Raw genomic sequence first — 14865 nt, 5'->3', positions numbered from 1 at the left:
TGAACTGTACAGTCTGTGAGCAGTCAAAGTGCATACTGATTATTATATGCACTTAATAAAACTAGTAAATTATGCAAAAAATGAGATTATGCAGTGACTAAATTAGTAAATACAGTAGTGTAATTTCTAAAAATAAAAAAAAAAGGTCTATCTTTAAATATTTTTCAGTCTTGGTTTAGGAAGCAGTTTAGCACAGTGTAGACTCATCAATCATGCTTGAAGTCCATATGAATGTCCAGATCTAACACTGAAGTATGCAGTTAATGACATGTACAAACTCAACCAACCCAGCTTAGGAACACAGTGATACAGTATAGATTAGTCATTCATGTTTGCATGTCCATACGAATGTCCAGATCTAACACTGAAGTATACAGTTAATGAGATGTACAAACTCAACCAACCCAGCTTAGGAACACAGTGATACAGTATAGATTAGTCATTCATGTTTGCATGTCCATACGAATGTCCAGATCTAACACTGAAATGTACAGTTAATGAGATGTTAATGAGATGTACAAACTCTCAATCCATTTTAAGAATACGGTGCATTACAGTACTGTAAACTAGGTTATTCATTCATGTCCATATACACAACGATCATGTCCAGATCTGATGCTGCACAGGGAATACTTTATCGGGTATCACATTGTAAAATGCTATGCAAATTGGTCAAGTTGCTATATATTACAAGTGTAAAGATGTATATAGCAGTTTTTCTACACAGAAACCATCGTAGTATTTTATAATCTGAGCCAAAAAACTCAGGGAATGCTAAAAGTCTGCTACACAGAAGTTTCAACTATAACTTATTCCCCATTGCAATGTACAGAAACTATGAGAATCATGTACAAACTCAACCAGTGCCCCAGCTTGGGAACATAGAATACTACAGTACTGTACAGACTCAACACTATTAAGTATAACCTGTGACATACACATGAATGAACCAATCTTCTCATACTGATAGTGTGTATATGTGTGCAGTTAATGATATGCTAGTATAAATACTTCACAGTACTACAGTACGTGCTACATAATAAACAGTTCATTACAGGTGCATTACAAGTTTCAACTATATCTTATTCCCCGTTGCAACATATAGAAACTATGAGAAATCATGTACAGACTCAACCACCCAGCTTAGGAACATACTGTAGACTACTACAGTACTGTACAGATTCAACACTATAAAACATATCCTGTGTACATGAATAAATCAATCTTACTGATAGTGTGTATATGTGCAGTTAATGATATGCTAGTATAAATACTTCACAGTACTACAGTACATGCTACATTCTATATAGTTCATTACAAGGCTCTCAGATGCCAGATACTTTCTCTTTCCATTATACTTTAATTATCTTGCTGCATGTTCAAACAGTAATTGTAAGTACTGTAGTTAGCATTGTTAATTAACCAAGTCAACTGTTCGAATACAGTATTTATAACAGAGCAAAAGGAACATATGAAAATATCAAAGACAATAGGAATCAGAAAACCAGTTGGCTTAGTGATTCCTTGCTATATATATATATATATATATATATATATATATATATATATATATATATATACCATTAACGTTACAAATTATTGAAGGAAAAAGACAATATCTCACTGTAACTATATATATATATATATCTATGTATATTTATATATATATATATATATATGTATATATATATATATATATACATATATATATATATATATATATATATATACATATAGAGTTGGTTGGTTGGCGTCTATCTTGGCGCAGAGTGCTCTATGTCCAGTGGACAGAGCGGAATATATGTTGATACTAGTTGAGACTAGTGGAACACCGGTAGTTGTAACTCGGAGTTTCACACGTTTTAGCGATCGTCAGACAACTCAGACAACAGTTGTCTGACGATCGCTAAACGCATGAAACTCTGAGTTACAACTACTAGTGTTCCACTAGTCTCAACTAGTATCAACATATATATATAAATTTATATATACATATACATATATATATATACCTCTATATATACCATTAACGTTACAAATGATTGAAGGAATAAGACCCACGGGCTCGGTGTATTCATCAGCGTGACAAATGCTCTGAGGTATTGAATGATTATTAAATATTATCAGCGTATCTAGGTCAGTGTTAATTTTTTCTGCACTGTGTGCACACCAAAGATATTGTACTATAGATGATGGTGGCATGCGTGCTGTACACACAGCAGGGAGAAGGGTACAATGTTTGACGTAGGATTACGTCCAGTCCAGTGCATGCATCGGTTCTATATTTAATAACGTGTAATATTTCAATGATATTGGGGTTAGTGATATACAGCACGTAGTACTTAGTTATATTAAATTTTATAGAATACAAAATTTTCAATGCTGAATGGCACAAACTTATCTGTATACTTTCATTGTTTAATTACTACATATAAGATCGGTGGGGGATGGGGGGTCACTTGGATATAATTATTTTTTGGAAATAAATTTCAGTTTTTTTATTTATAGACTATATTAAAGTGTGTGCCGTAACATAACCCCAAATTAAACAACAGAATCAGTATTTAATCTGTTTTACATTTCAGAAAGTTGCAAATGGATATTCAGTCCCCAGGACTCGAAAAAGGAGGCTTCCTATTGGAGCGCAATCATTTTGAGGGCTGTAGGTGTCAAACCTGGACGACACACTACAACTGATGCATTTGAGAAAGAGGGCAATCACCGGGCTGGCAGAATGGAAATTTACTTAAATGATACACTAAAATAAATAAACAACAACAATATTTATCCATCTCCAATCAAACCATGCAAATTCTGCATTTAGCCGAACCTACCAATGTTGGCAACATTTACTGTAGTACTGTGTCCCTATTGGCCCACTGTCTGGTCACTATCCATCGTGAACTTAAGAATAACGGGGACTAGATGCTTCATGCGTTTCTAATTTATATGTAAATCAAACCCTGCCGAAATGAAAATTTGACAAAATACCCACGATAATTCAAGATAATAAATAATGCGATGTACAGCTTACACGATACTGTACATGAGCAGTAATTACCAGAGTCTATCAAATTATCCACACAGTATGAATCTACCATTAAGTGCAATGACACGTTAAGACATTTCTGGACAGTCCCCAAGATTTGATAAATTAAAGCTACAGGCCATTAGACATTTCTGACCAGAGATTGCCAGGTAAATAAACAGAGCTGACTTGCCCCATTACTAGTTCTTTATATTCTTATCATTGTAAGAAGAGGAGAAAGTATGGTCAGCCAGATGTTAGGTTCCAGCATAAACCAAAGGATATGGTTGGAAATGCTCATGGGCCATCTGACTTAAAGGAAGGTACAGTAAATAGAGAGGAGCTAAATTGATGCTTTCAATGTAATATATAGTAACATATCTTAAAGGGTGTACAATGTGAAATGGTTGCGTTAGAGACACTGAGACAGACATACAGTATGTAGTATATGTCTGTGTGTAGTATAGCTCTAGTACACATCTCTGCCAATGGGATTACCTTTGTCAAGACAAATGTGTACGTCAGAGGGTTCTCAATTGGCGGTCGGTAGCCAAAATCTGGCCCACAAAGTGACACTCATTGGCTGTGCGGACCCTTAAGTCTTTAGGCTTGAGCGCCCTCAGGGCCCAACCTCCACATTACTACATCTAGGCCTGGGCCTATAGTGAGATTTTAGGTTTTGTCTGCATGACCCCTTTTGTTCTGCCTACTTTGCCTTGTTCTGGCCCTCCTAGAACCCCTGGTGTACCTTTATAACAACACTACAATACACTTTTCTTTCATCAATTTCATATTACATCCTAAAGACATTACTTTCACTTTAAACAGCTTTCTTTGTGGCAAGGATAAAATATTAGCATGCATTATTCAAAATGGATTTTACAAAAATGAATTCTCCAAATATACAATGTTCTCTATTGATTCAATCTTGATGACTATTTTCTGTGAAGCACCTGACAGGAAAATCCCTGAAAAGTTACCCGTTTGCCTACTGCAGTATAAACTGTACATGGTTGATAAGAAGTATACAGATAAACATGGTCGGCACACATTTTCTATAATTCACACTTCACTACACAGATAGGTTCTTTCTCTATGTTGTACATGTGTCATGTTCGTTAATGAATGACTAATGACCACACTTTCACATGTGATTAAAAACCTCTCCCTACTTTAAGCTATATTCAGAAGTATCCTCTTAATAGTGATTGATGATGACTGAATATTAAATTTATAGATTAATGACAAGATTTGATTTTATTACTATGTACAGTCTAACATAGCTTTATTAATTTATGATCTGAGCACGATATTTTATTTTATAAACACCATGTAAATTGGTAATGCAGGGTAACATTTGTTAGAGACAACCTTGAAAAGATTAAAACTTTCTATTGCTCTTGATAAGCTGAATATCACCTTTAATAGCTACTGTATTATATATACCATTTCAAAGAAATAATAAGTTTAAGCCAATATTTTATTCATTGAAAATTCACCTCCATGTGCTGAACGACATTTTTAAAACGTACTGTAACTAACGTACAAAAGTTTCCATAATTCCATCTTGCAGAACCATTTAAATACCATTGAAAATCCATTTGGAAAACACTCGTCTAAGGCCGCTAAATGGTAGGTTCAGAAGGAGAGAGTGACTTAGGGTCATTAGGGGGAAGAGGGTGACCTTAGACAGGGTCATTGTGGGAGGGGGGCAGTGCAAGAATACCAGTTAATAGGCTAGGGTAAATAGGGGGTGTGTAGGTTAGGAGCCAGGTAAGAGAGGGGTGAAGCAAATGTCCTTTCTTCTAAGCAGGCATGACAAAATTAGTATTTCATGTTCTTCTTCATAGAACAAGACATATGGGAAAATCTTTGATTACAAGATATAAGATCAATACAGAACCAGTTTAAGAAAATTGTTTCATTTTTCAACATTTTATAATCACATTTGTGCACTCTTATGCTTTTAAAGTCTTTTTTCAAACTTGGAAGTTTTATTCCAATTTCCACAATTTTTTTTTTATTCATATTTATCGTAACTATGGAAACCCAGTATACATACTGTACAATGACAAGCTATACTTCTGCATATAGAACTTTGTGATAACAGCATTAATTTCAAATTAAGTAGCAGTAATATCAACTTTACGAACCACGTTTAAAAAGTCAATCTCTTTCTCTAAATTTCAATTCCATTAACTGACCAAAACAAAACCCTAAAATCTTTCAAATCTATACCTACTAAACATGCAAAATTTAATCAAGACTACTTTCGTCCATTCATCTCTACCCCTCTTTAATTAAATCAGGTAAAGTATGAATGCAAACTCAATACAGAGCTGCAAAACTCTGAACAACTAGAGAACTGATGCTCGACTAGGTTTGGCAAACACTTAATGAGCTGTTCTTACTGATGAGCTGAAACTAACCAGTTTTTCAAGTCATATAACTGTCCATAGATGTCAAAAATTACTGATTTGGGAATTTCTCAACAAAGATACTTACCTGCCTGTACTGATTACATGTATCTAGTACTAAGCGTACTGTAATCTACCTAACTGACAAAAACTAGTAAAATTTTAGCACTATGCTACCCCCCTCCCCTCCCCCCCCCTCCAACATCACCCTCTCTTGAGATGCAGACTGCTCACTGCCTAGTTTATCTCCCTTCCTGTCCAAAGACTCAGCAATTTAGTCCTACATAATTACAAACAGAACCTTCAATGGATCAATGCAGTTATGAAGTCCGCATGGGAACAAGGCTGAAACATTCATTTTACTTCTTACACTACACACCACGTTAAACAAACTGCTCCATAAAGCATATGTTTATATGTAGACTGTCAAATCAAGACACTTATGTGTGAGAGTACAGCAGTTTTGTGCAGACAGGTAAATGAGGAATACACCATAAATTCTAATTGACTAGAAAATGATTGATATTCACAGAAATTTGTAAGCCATCTAAAAGGTAGATTTGGAAGCGGAAGTGGCATTCACCTACAAAGGCAGTGAGTTGGGAGAGGGCAGGGGTGTAAGGGGGTGACCAATTCCTTTTTGGAGGTTACGTAAACTGTGTTTAATACAGATAGGTCAGAGAGCTGGAATGAAGTAATACTATTAATCCCTAAAACATAAAAAGTCAAAGCTCTCAGGAGAGGTTGCAAGGTGTTTTCGATAATCAAATTATGCCACACTAACAGTTTCAAGTGTGTTATGTTTTGGTGTCAGACCTGCTAATATTTTCATTTGTGCCTGTGCATAATACTGAAAATATACCAAAAAGGTAAAATAAAAACCCAAAAAATTGTGTTACAATTTACAAGATGCACACCCACCCACACACATACACCACAACACATAATGGAAAATTCCATTCAATATAAATGCAACCAACCATTTTCCACCAAACCCTGCATGTAATTAATAAAACTATAATGACTGGGGTTGAAGAAGCACAGATATGTAATCTGCTATGCTTCATTCATCCTCCAAGCTTCTAGACCCAACCCCCCCCCACGCCCCACCCGACCCATTAGCCATACATTACCAAACCATGTGATGGAACAGCGAGACGAGCACGGTACACTCGGCTTTTAAAGAAGAACAGACACTGTTTGAAATTCTGTCACTCGATGTTTGCTCAATGACAACTGGATAAAATCCGTTGAGAGAGGAAAGCCCGACTCTGATGACTTAGCCTGATTTAATTGAACTTGGCAACCTCAAAATCCAGACCTCTATATGTTTGAATAAAGAAGTCTGGTGAAAGCTGAGACTACCCTACTGTCGTGTTTACAAACCTAAGAGAGGCTCTCCTCAAATTTCTGGTGTCGGACAAATCAAAAGCTAGAGCAAGAAGGAAAACATGGCATTTTTCTTTCTTTTTAGATGAACATGGTTTTTTATTTTTTATATTAGGTTTTGGAAAGACTGTCAACTGTGTTTAATACTATAGCACATCAAACAAACCACTTGAAAGTAGAATGTCTATCTTGGGTAACATGAGATTTTAGGTGATTGATAAGGGCAGCTCAAACGAAAGTAGGTTTTTGGTTGTTTTTTTATTCCATACAGGATGAACAAATGGTCATGTTATTTACATACATGCCTGACAGTCAATATTATACAACTTTGAGACCCCCCCCATAAGAATAATTTGCAGAGTGTGCTTGGAACTGTGTGGCTGTTAGAAAAACAGGTTTGTAGCCTACATTTATAAGAAAATTACACATAATCACATACGAGCCCTCATTTTTCTCGCCATAGGGTAGGATCCCGATGGAGGTGTAAGTGGGGGGTGCCCAGGGAGCGAGGGCGCAGTGCTAAAACGGTTTCCAGTGTGTAGTTAGGTAGATGGGAAACTTCAGATGTGGAATGGGAGACAGGTAAGAGAGGAGCGAAGTAAATCCCCCAAATACACAAAGACATGGCAGCTCCAATGACAATTTCATCTCTGTGAAACAACTTGGTTGCATCCGGAATGTACACCAACTTTGTACATTACAACGAAGATAGGTACAAAACACACACACAAACCACTGTCCTTCTAATCTTCTCTATTAAGTTCAACTGCAGTGAGCATTATAACAGCAACCCTCCCCTGCCCCTCCCCGCCCCCTCTCCTCCCCCCTCTTTGAAGAACATAGCCATTCTGGCATATTATTTTCTTTAAAGAGAAAAACTTCGATCCTATCCACCTCTGCTTCCACCCTGTCTCTGGTTTGAGTGAATCATTGGCATGGATCACTCAGTATTATCGTGACAAGGCAGTAAATTATATGCACGATGTAAAATTCCACCCCCTCCTCTACCTGCCACTACTCTCCCACCCCCCTCCCCCTTCCCAGCCTCTCACCCACCACCTTTCCTCATTTTGTTGAACAAGGAAGTATTCCAAGTCTATGCTATAAACTCTAACCCTGTTTCACTGCCTCTAGCGATGGTCGAGTTCTTAAAATATGAATTAATATGACTCAGCCATTTGCAAGTTCTAAAAAAAGGAAACAAAAAACAACTGTCAAATATGGTCGGCCATTTTAAATCTCCTGACTCTTGTGCTGCCAGCCTTGGAACAATTTTCGCCTCAGTCTAAGCTCTGGATTTCAGATAAGAACACACACACACCCATGCATGCCTCAACACCATACATAGACAGTGTATGCATGTACATCCATTTGGCTATTTTGTGAATACAATATATGAAACTTTAACTTTTTTTGTGAGAAAATTGATTTCAACTGCTTAACCATCATGCCTGAATGATCTCAAATAGAGGTCTTTCAAACAAAATGCCAGCATTATTGCCTGATAACGCGTGGGCCTGAACCTTTTCCTGCTGGTCAAAGTTAGTAGAGCTATCACCTCTAATAGTGTGTAAGGTATTGGTACAAAATAGACTATTTCTCAAGGCAGAAACAATATTACTAAGCACAGGTACATGAATGAATGGCACTCCTGGATTGGATAATGGGGTTGAGGGGAAGGGATTGGGAGGGGGTAAAAAAAAACTACTAAGTTTGGAAATTTTTGAGCAAATGAGCTCACCTGTCACCTGAAACATCATTGTTCGAATTGATCCTCAGCCTGTTTACAAGTATCATTACCATACACAACAAAGGTTAGCAAAACTGGTACACGTACAAAAGTATATACTGTACAATGCGATATCTATCAAGGGGATTTAGGGAGCCAGTTCTCTATTGTCGGTTGCGAGGAAACTGGTTAACTTAGGAAGGGATTAAAATACAAATTAAACAAGTGACAACGATTTTACTATCTTCTAAACCTAAAAACGAAACCTACTTTCGAAGTCCAGGAAGATTTCCGGAATGGAGTCATCTGGCTTCTGTAGTAGCCGAAGAAGGTTTCCCATCTCTAGGAGGTCACTTAGTCTTTCTGATTATAAAAATTGTCCTGAAAAGATATCAAATTTGAAGGGAAAAACACATAAATATGAATATGAAACAATTATTTAATAATTAAAAAAAAAATCTCATTTGTAATATCATATCTGATAAAAATTCTGTTATGCACTGCTGTACTGTATATGAACAGTACTACCATACCTACCAGTCTCTTGGAGTTAATTTACAAACAGTTTGAATATCAACAAAATATATTTACATAATTATAATTAAAACTAGTTCACTTCCCTATACTGACACTACTCTGAAGCAGAAATATCACACAAAGAGGTATATGAAAGCTGTATTTACCCTGTAGCCAGACCAAGGTCTTCAAAATACTAACACAGATTGGGGGCAGTGGGATGGGGTGGAGGTTGTGTTAATCTAACACAATTTAAATAAGGGAATAGCATCAGAGTACCTCTCTCTCCACATCTCTATCCCTCCCCTCCCCCTCCTCTACCTTGCTCCAGAGGCTTTTGCTGCACTGCAGCTTTTCATTTTGACACAGTGCTTTATCTTTCACCACTCAACTGCAATATTGCAATGAGTTCAACCAATTTAAACTGCTATCCAGACCTGTTATAAATTCCAGGATATGAGATCTTGAAGGAACTTAACTATTACCAGAAGAAAAAAAATCAACTTTAAGATGAGCACCTGACCAGGAACTGCAAAACAAATCAGTTTTTTTTTTTTGCTCTCTCTCTTTCTGGGGAATAGAATTGCTGCCAAGGAGAACTTCCATCATCCTACATTAGCATCTCAATAAATTTGACTCCCGTGATGTCACTAAATCAATCAAGTGGTTACATTTAATACCTTAAACATAAACTATATAGCTGCACATGGTAATGTGAGGATAGCCTGAGGGATTTGGAGGGATATTAAAATTTTATTTTCAGCTAAAAAAGGAAAATGTGTTAATGTCTTCACATCATTCACATTAACTTTCTCTTTCAAACATAGGAAGGATGGTAAATGTGGCAATGAATAGTATTCAGTTGTTGAGTCAAATGTCAATCATGGGCGGCGATCCTGGGGGGGAAGGGGGGGGATATATCCCCCCCATGAAAATGGGTGGAGGGGATGTAATACACCATATCCCCCCCACCAAATGCCAGGGATAAGAATATTTTCATGCCTACATTTATGCATCATCGTGAATGCACGGCTCTTTTTTAGCTTCATTTCTCGCCTATAGGCGAGAAATGAAGCTAAATATGGTATACCATAAACGCAGTGCGATCTTTTCAAATAAACCGTCTTTATAAAGCAAGAATAGTTGACTGTAGGCTTCATTGGCCCTATAACAACAAAATGTATTATTGCGCCCACGGTATTGATATAGACATATATGCACCCTCCGGGCCCTATAGTAGGCCTATACATACGTACATGTTCCCTCGAACAGCTGAGAATCTCATGTTACCAGGGTAATGCTTAATACACGTTTCACCTGGATGCCCTAGCAATCGGTACCTAGGAATGTAACTATGTGTAATTGTGTATTGCATGTGTATAGGCCTAAAATAGCCTGCATGAGGCCATTTTCTTCATCGAATAATATAAAAGAGCTCTTGAACATTCTAACGTAGCGCCTGAAACAAGATTGACAGGGGCAATTTTCCCAAAATAACACCCGAAATTAAAAAAAAAAGTATTTTGGATCCTGATTATGAGATATTTCGGACATGATATCCCTATTTTAAAGTTGGGTATATGCCGCTTGGAAACCTCGGGAAGTGCCGTTTCCGGCCATCTAGAGGGTTTGTAAATCCACAAATTTTCTTGTACGCTTCGCGCCAACTCATGGTGGCGCTACGCTTAGATAGTCAACAAGGTCATATCCCCCCCATTCGGAAGTACGGATCGCCGCCCATGATGTCAATTACTATACTTTGTACTGCATTCATACCCAGACCTGATTTTGTTTTTCTCTTTTTTTGTTCTTCATCAGTGGTGAGGGCGTTGTGGTCAAGTGGTTAAGGCAGTGGACTTGTGATCTAAGGATTACAGGTTCGAGCCCTGGCCAGATCATTGCGTTGTGTCCTTGGGCAAGGCACTTTATCTCCATTGCCTCTCTTCACCCAGGTGTATAAATGGGGACTTGTGAGGTGACTTGTAAATATAGTTGCGTGCGCCGGTTTGTGGCTGCACCCTATGGGAAGTCCCCCAGGGGACACGTGGCTGTGGTGCACTGTTGTGCCCCAGGAGAGATTGTTTGAATTGTGCACACTTTGGTGTGTAGGTGTGACAAGTTACCAATGACCAGGGTTAATTGTAAAGCGCATAGAACTTGTGGATTATGCGCTATATAAATAACGGTGTACATAATAATAATAATCACTTTTTACAACACTATCAGCTTTCAATAGTTTCTCATTCAATAATAAACGTACAGGGGGAGCGGAAAGTGAGGGTTGGATTGGGATAAGGGGTGGGGATGAGGATGGGGGTGGGAGATACTTTCAAATGCTCTTGAAGCAGGCACAAAGTAAGTGTGCTAGTCTGCAAGGTGTATTGTAGCTGTACAATGCTGGTAGGGTGTACAGTGCTTCAATATTAGAGCTCTCTTACAGTGCATGTCATTATTTTCATTTGGTTAAATGGTGTTTCCATTGATACCATTTAATGGTAGAGAGGCTCTTTCTTATAATGCATCAAGCTGTTTAGAGTGAATGTGTGGTGTTCAACCACTATGAACATTTACCATTTTTTTTAAACATCTCATCATACAGGGAGATCATTATACAGGGACCTTGAACAAAGCAGGAACAACAAGAGGCTAACATAGAGAAGTACTCACCACCCCCCTTCCCTTCCTCTCCCCTCACCCCTCCTCCTCTCCTATTCAGGGGAAGCCTTCTAATTATGCATTGCAATGTACATAGTAGTTCATTAGTAAATCTTTGAACCACAAGAGGCTTACATGGAGAAGTACTCACCACCCCCCCTCCCTCTCCCCTCACCCCTCCTCCTCTCCTATTCAGGGGAAGCCTTCTAATTATGCATTGCAATGTACAGAGTAGTTCCATTAGTAAAATCTTTGAAAGTGACACAGACAGGTACCAATGATGATTTTTTTTACATACCCTAGACATTACAACACAAGCAGTACCAAAAAAACTGCCATGTCATCGAATACCTCAAGCTCTGAATGCAACTTATGAAAATATTGACTGTAACTTCCTTTTTCCCAAAGTCCCCCCTCATTATATCACAAGGTCATGGCCAGTGGCTCACATGAAAACTGCGCATCACCTAATTAATTAAATTTAAACACTTTTGTGTCACTCCTGATTGCTGCATAAAATACCATCCTTGCATCTATAGTACAACCACAATGTACACACCGACCTCCCATAGAAACGCCTCGAACCCCGTCGACGTAATTTCTTACGTAGACCCACGGTAGATTTCGAGGGGGAAATACCCTTCGATGCTTTATCAATGCAAAGGAGAAGACAATTCACACAGACACACCAATTCACCACAATAGTTAACAGCACTTCCTAAAAAGGAACCATTCTCCAGCCATGTCATGTGAAAGGCTATGCCATATATCCTTTCAAAATGAACAATGGTCAAACTAGTTCTTTGTTTTTAAGATAAACAATAAAACTAAGCTTCCTACTTTGATATTTCTCCTCCATAGAAATTGTTTTGTCTGAAATTACTTACAAGGGTACTTTTTTCAACTTCCTTGTGGTGATAAGATCTTGTGCAATTTTTGGTCCCATGATGGGGAAATTTTGTGATACGTGTATTAATAGACAAGCCCATACATGTATGATCATCGTGAACTCGTGGGTTTTGATGTATTTCAATAGATTTAACAAACCCATCGCAAGGAGTGTTAGCTCAGTGGTTAACTCCGGTGCCTTCCAATCATTAGGTCCTCATTTCGAGTCACTCCAAGATTAATGTATGTCGTCCAGTTACAGAGTTGTTGACAACTGACAATTCATAATCATTGACGTTAAATATGAATCTAAGAGACTGACTTCGGTCAGCTTGCGGCTTTGATAAGCCAATGATGGCTTCTTCGCGAGTTCCTGCATGCAGGAGGATCTAAAATAAATACATACAATCACCTCTACAACAGGGGTCAAACTTCCACCTCAAAACTTACTGGATTTGGTAAACTGACACAAAATGACCCTTACCATTTACCTCTACATACCCACTCCAATTTGTACCCAACTTAAAACCATCATTAAAACCTTTGCACTGCACCTACGCTGCACCCCTTGGGTCAATATCTTCTCCCTTCCTCTCCTCTACCATTTCAAAAGCTTTACAAACACATCTCTAGCTCAGTTTCTTCGTCTGTTTCAAGAATCCGGTTCAATTTAAATCGTTTGTGGAAGTTTCTTGAAGAAACGAAATGTTACAAATTGTTGTCCACTATAGGTATACCTGTAGCAGTAATGTTACTGAACAAAACAGTTTGCATCCTACAGAAGCAACTCCCAATAAAAGGTATGCGTCTCGTAAAAAGGGCTTGTGTCCCGAACGAACACCAATTGTGTTTATTTTACGACCTACGATTGTATCACTGCCCATACTTTGTGAATGCTCTACACAATATATAGGGCAGATGGCCCAGTGCCCTAGCTTCGCTGTTTTACAGGGGCGGCCAGTCCCGCCCTCTTTTCCCAAACCCTGCCCCTTTCTACAAAATTCTAACTTCTAATATTTCAGATTGAGCATTCTAGTTACAAATACCAGTCTACTATCACCAAAGAGCAAAGTCTAAATCTGTCACACATGATCAAAAACAATCAATACCATAGTTGCTCCCACAGTAATTGCTTGCCAGATGGTCCCCCATCTTCCAGTAGACAAATGACCCTGTGGTTGGGCCATAATTCAGAGACTTGAAAACTATCCCTAAATAGTGATACCTCTACCACATCTTCCTCAACCTTACACAAGAAAGTTATTCAGTCAAAAACTGTTCCAAGAATGCCTGTAAATATGTAGCGTCCTTATTTGCTGATACGATAAAAAAATCCCAAAATACTTGTAACCAGGTTTGTGTACTAATAATTAAGAGCTACAAACTTACACCTGTCTCCTAAAAATTTCTACCAGGTCACTCAGATAGTCCACATGTTAGAGAGAGAGAGTACATAAGTTGCGAGAAGACAGGTATTATAAAACTTACTGGTTTATATATTTACGAGTGACCCACTTACCTGTCTCCCCACAACCTATGCACCACATTCTACTGTGTCTAGAATGCCCTGGTAATCTTTTAACACTGTACACCCTCACTGGCCCTAATGGCCTTCCTTCATTTTTCTACCCACAAAGTGTCAAAAATTTTCCTAACTCCGAAAAACACAGTGAGACACTTTGTGGGTAGAACAAGAGCCCAAGGGCACTGTGGTTCCTTGCTTGGGGTATATGACAATACACATATATTATCAAGCAAGATTGGGCTGAAATAGTCCAAGTAATTGTGGTCCTACATGTTCCCATAAAGAAACCAACACTATAGCCAACACTTTTGTGATCACAAAATGTGATCGGATTTTTTATTAAAAGGCATTTTTGAGATCTAAATATGGCGTCGAAAATGTTAGAAATATAAGAGACCTACAAGCGTGTCAACAGATATGATAACAATGGTGACCTCAGATGACATGACCTTTAAGTTTCAAAATGTTCCACCACACCATTCACAACTTGTCCCAAAATATCAACCATGTCACACCTTGGCATTGAGATTTAATTGCATTAAATGTCAAAAAATTAACTTTGAACTTGTATGTAACTTCACACACAAAGGTCACCCGGAGGTCAACCAATTGACATTTTTGATCGGTGAGACCTAAATAGAGCATGACTGTAAAAATTCAAACATTTTTTCTTTGCCCATTTTCTCCCCCCATAATACTACTTTTTTAACATTAGCTG

General features: G+C 38.0%; 1 protein-coding gene across 1 annotated transcript in view; it reads right to left on the bottom strand.

The window, feature by feature from the left end:
• LOC139974376 (CYFIP-related Rac1 interactor B-like) overlaps positions 1-14865 on the bottom strand; it is a 72390-nt gene that overhangs the window by 33905 nt on the left and 23620 nt on the right. Inside the window, exon 2 of the mRNA XM_071981486.1 lies at positions 8834-8944. Coding sequence (XP_071837587.1) covers positions 8834-8903 — 70 coding nt within the window. The 5' untranslated portion in view covers positions 8904-8944. The remainder of the gene's footprint in view (positions 1-8833; positions 8945-14865) is intronic.

This window comes from Apostichopus japonicus, chromosome 9 (assembly GCF_037975245.1).
Source record: "Apostichopus japonicus isolate 1M-3 chromosome 9, ASM3797524v1, whole genome shotgun sequence".
NCBI lineage: Eukaryota > Metazoa > Echinodermata > Holothuroidea > Aspidochirotida > Stichopodidae > Apostichopus > Apostichopus japonicus.
The sequence above is the reverse complement of the archived record's forward strand: the minus strand, read 5'-3'. Positions and strand labels throughout refer to the sequence as shown.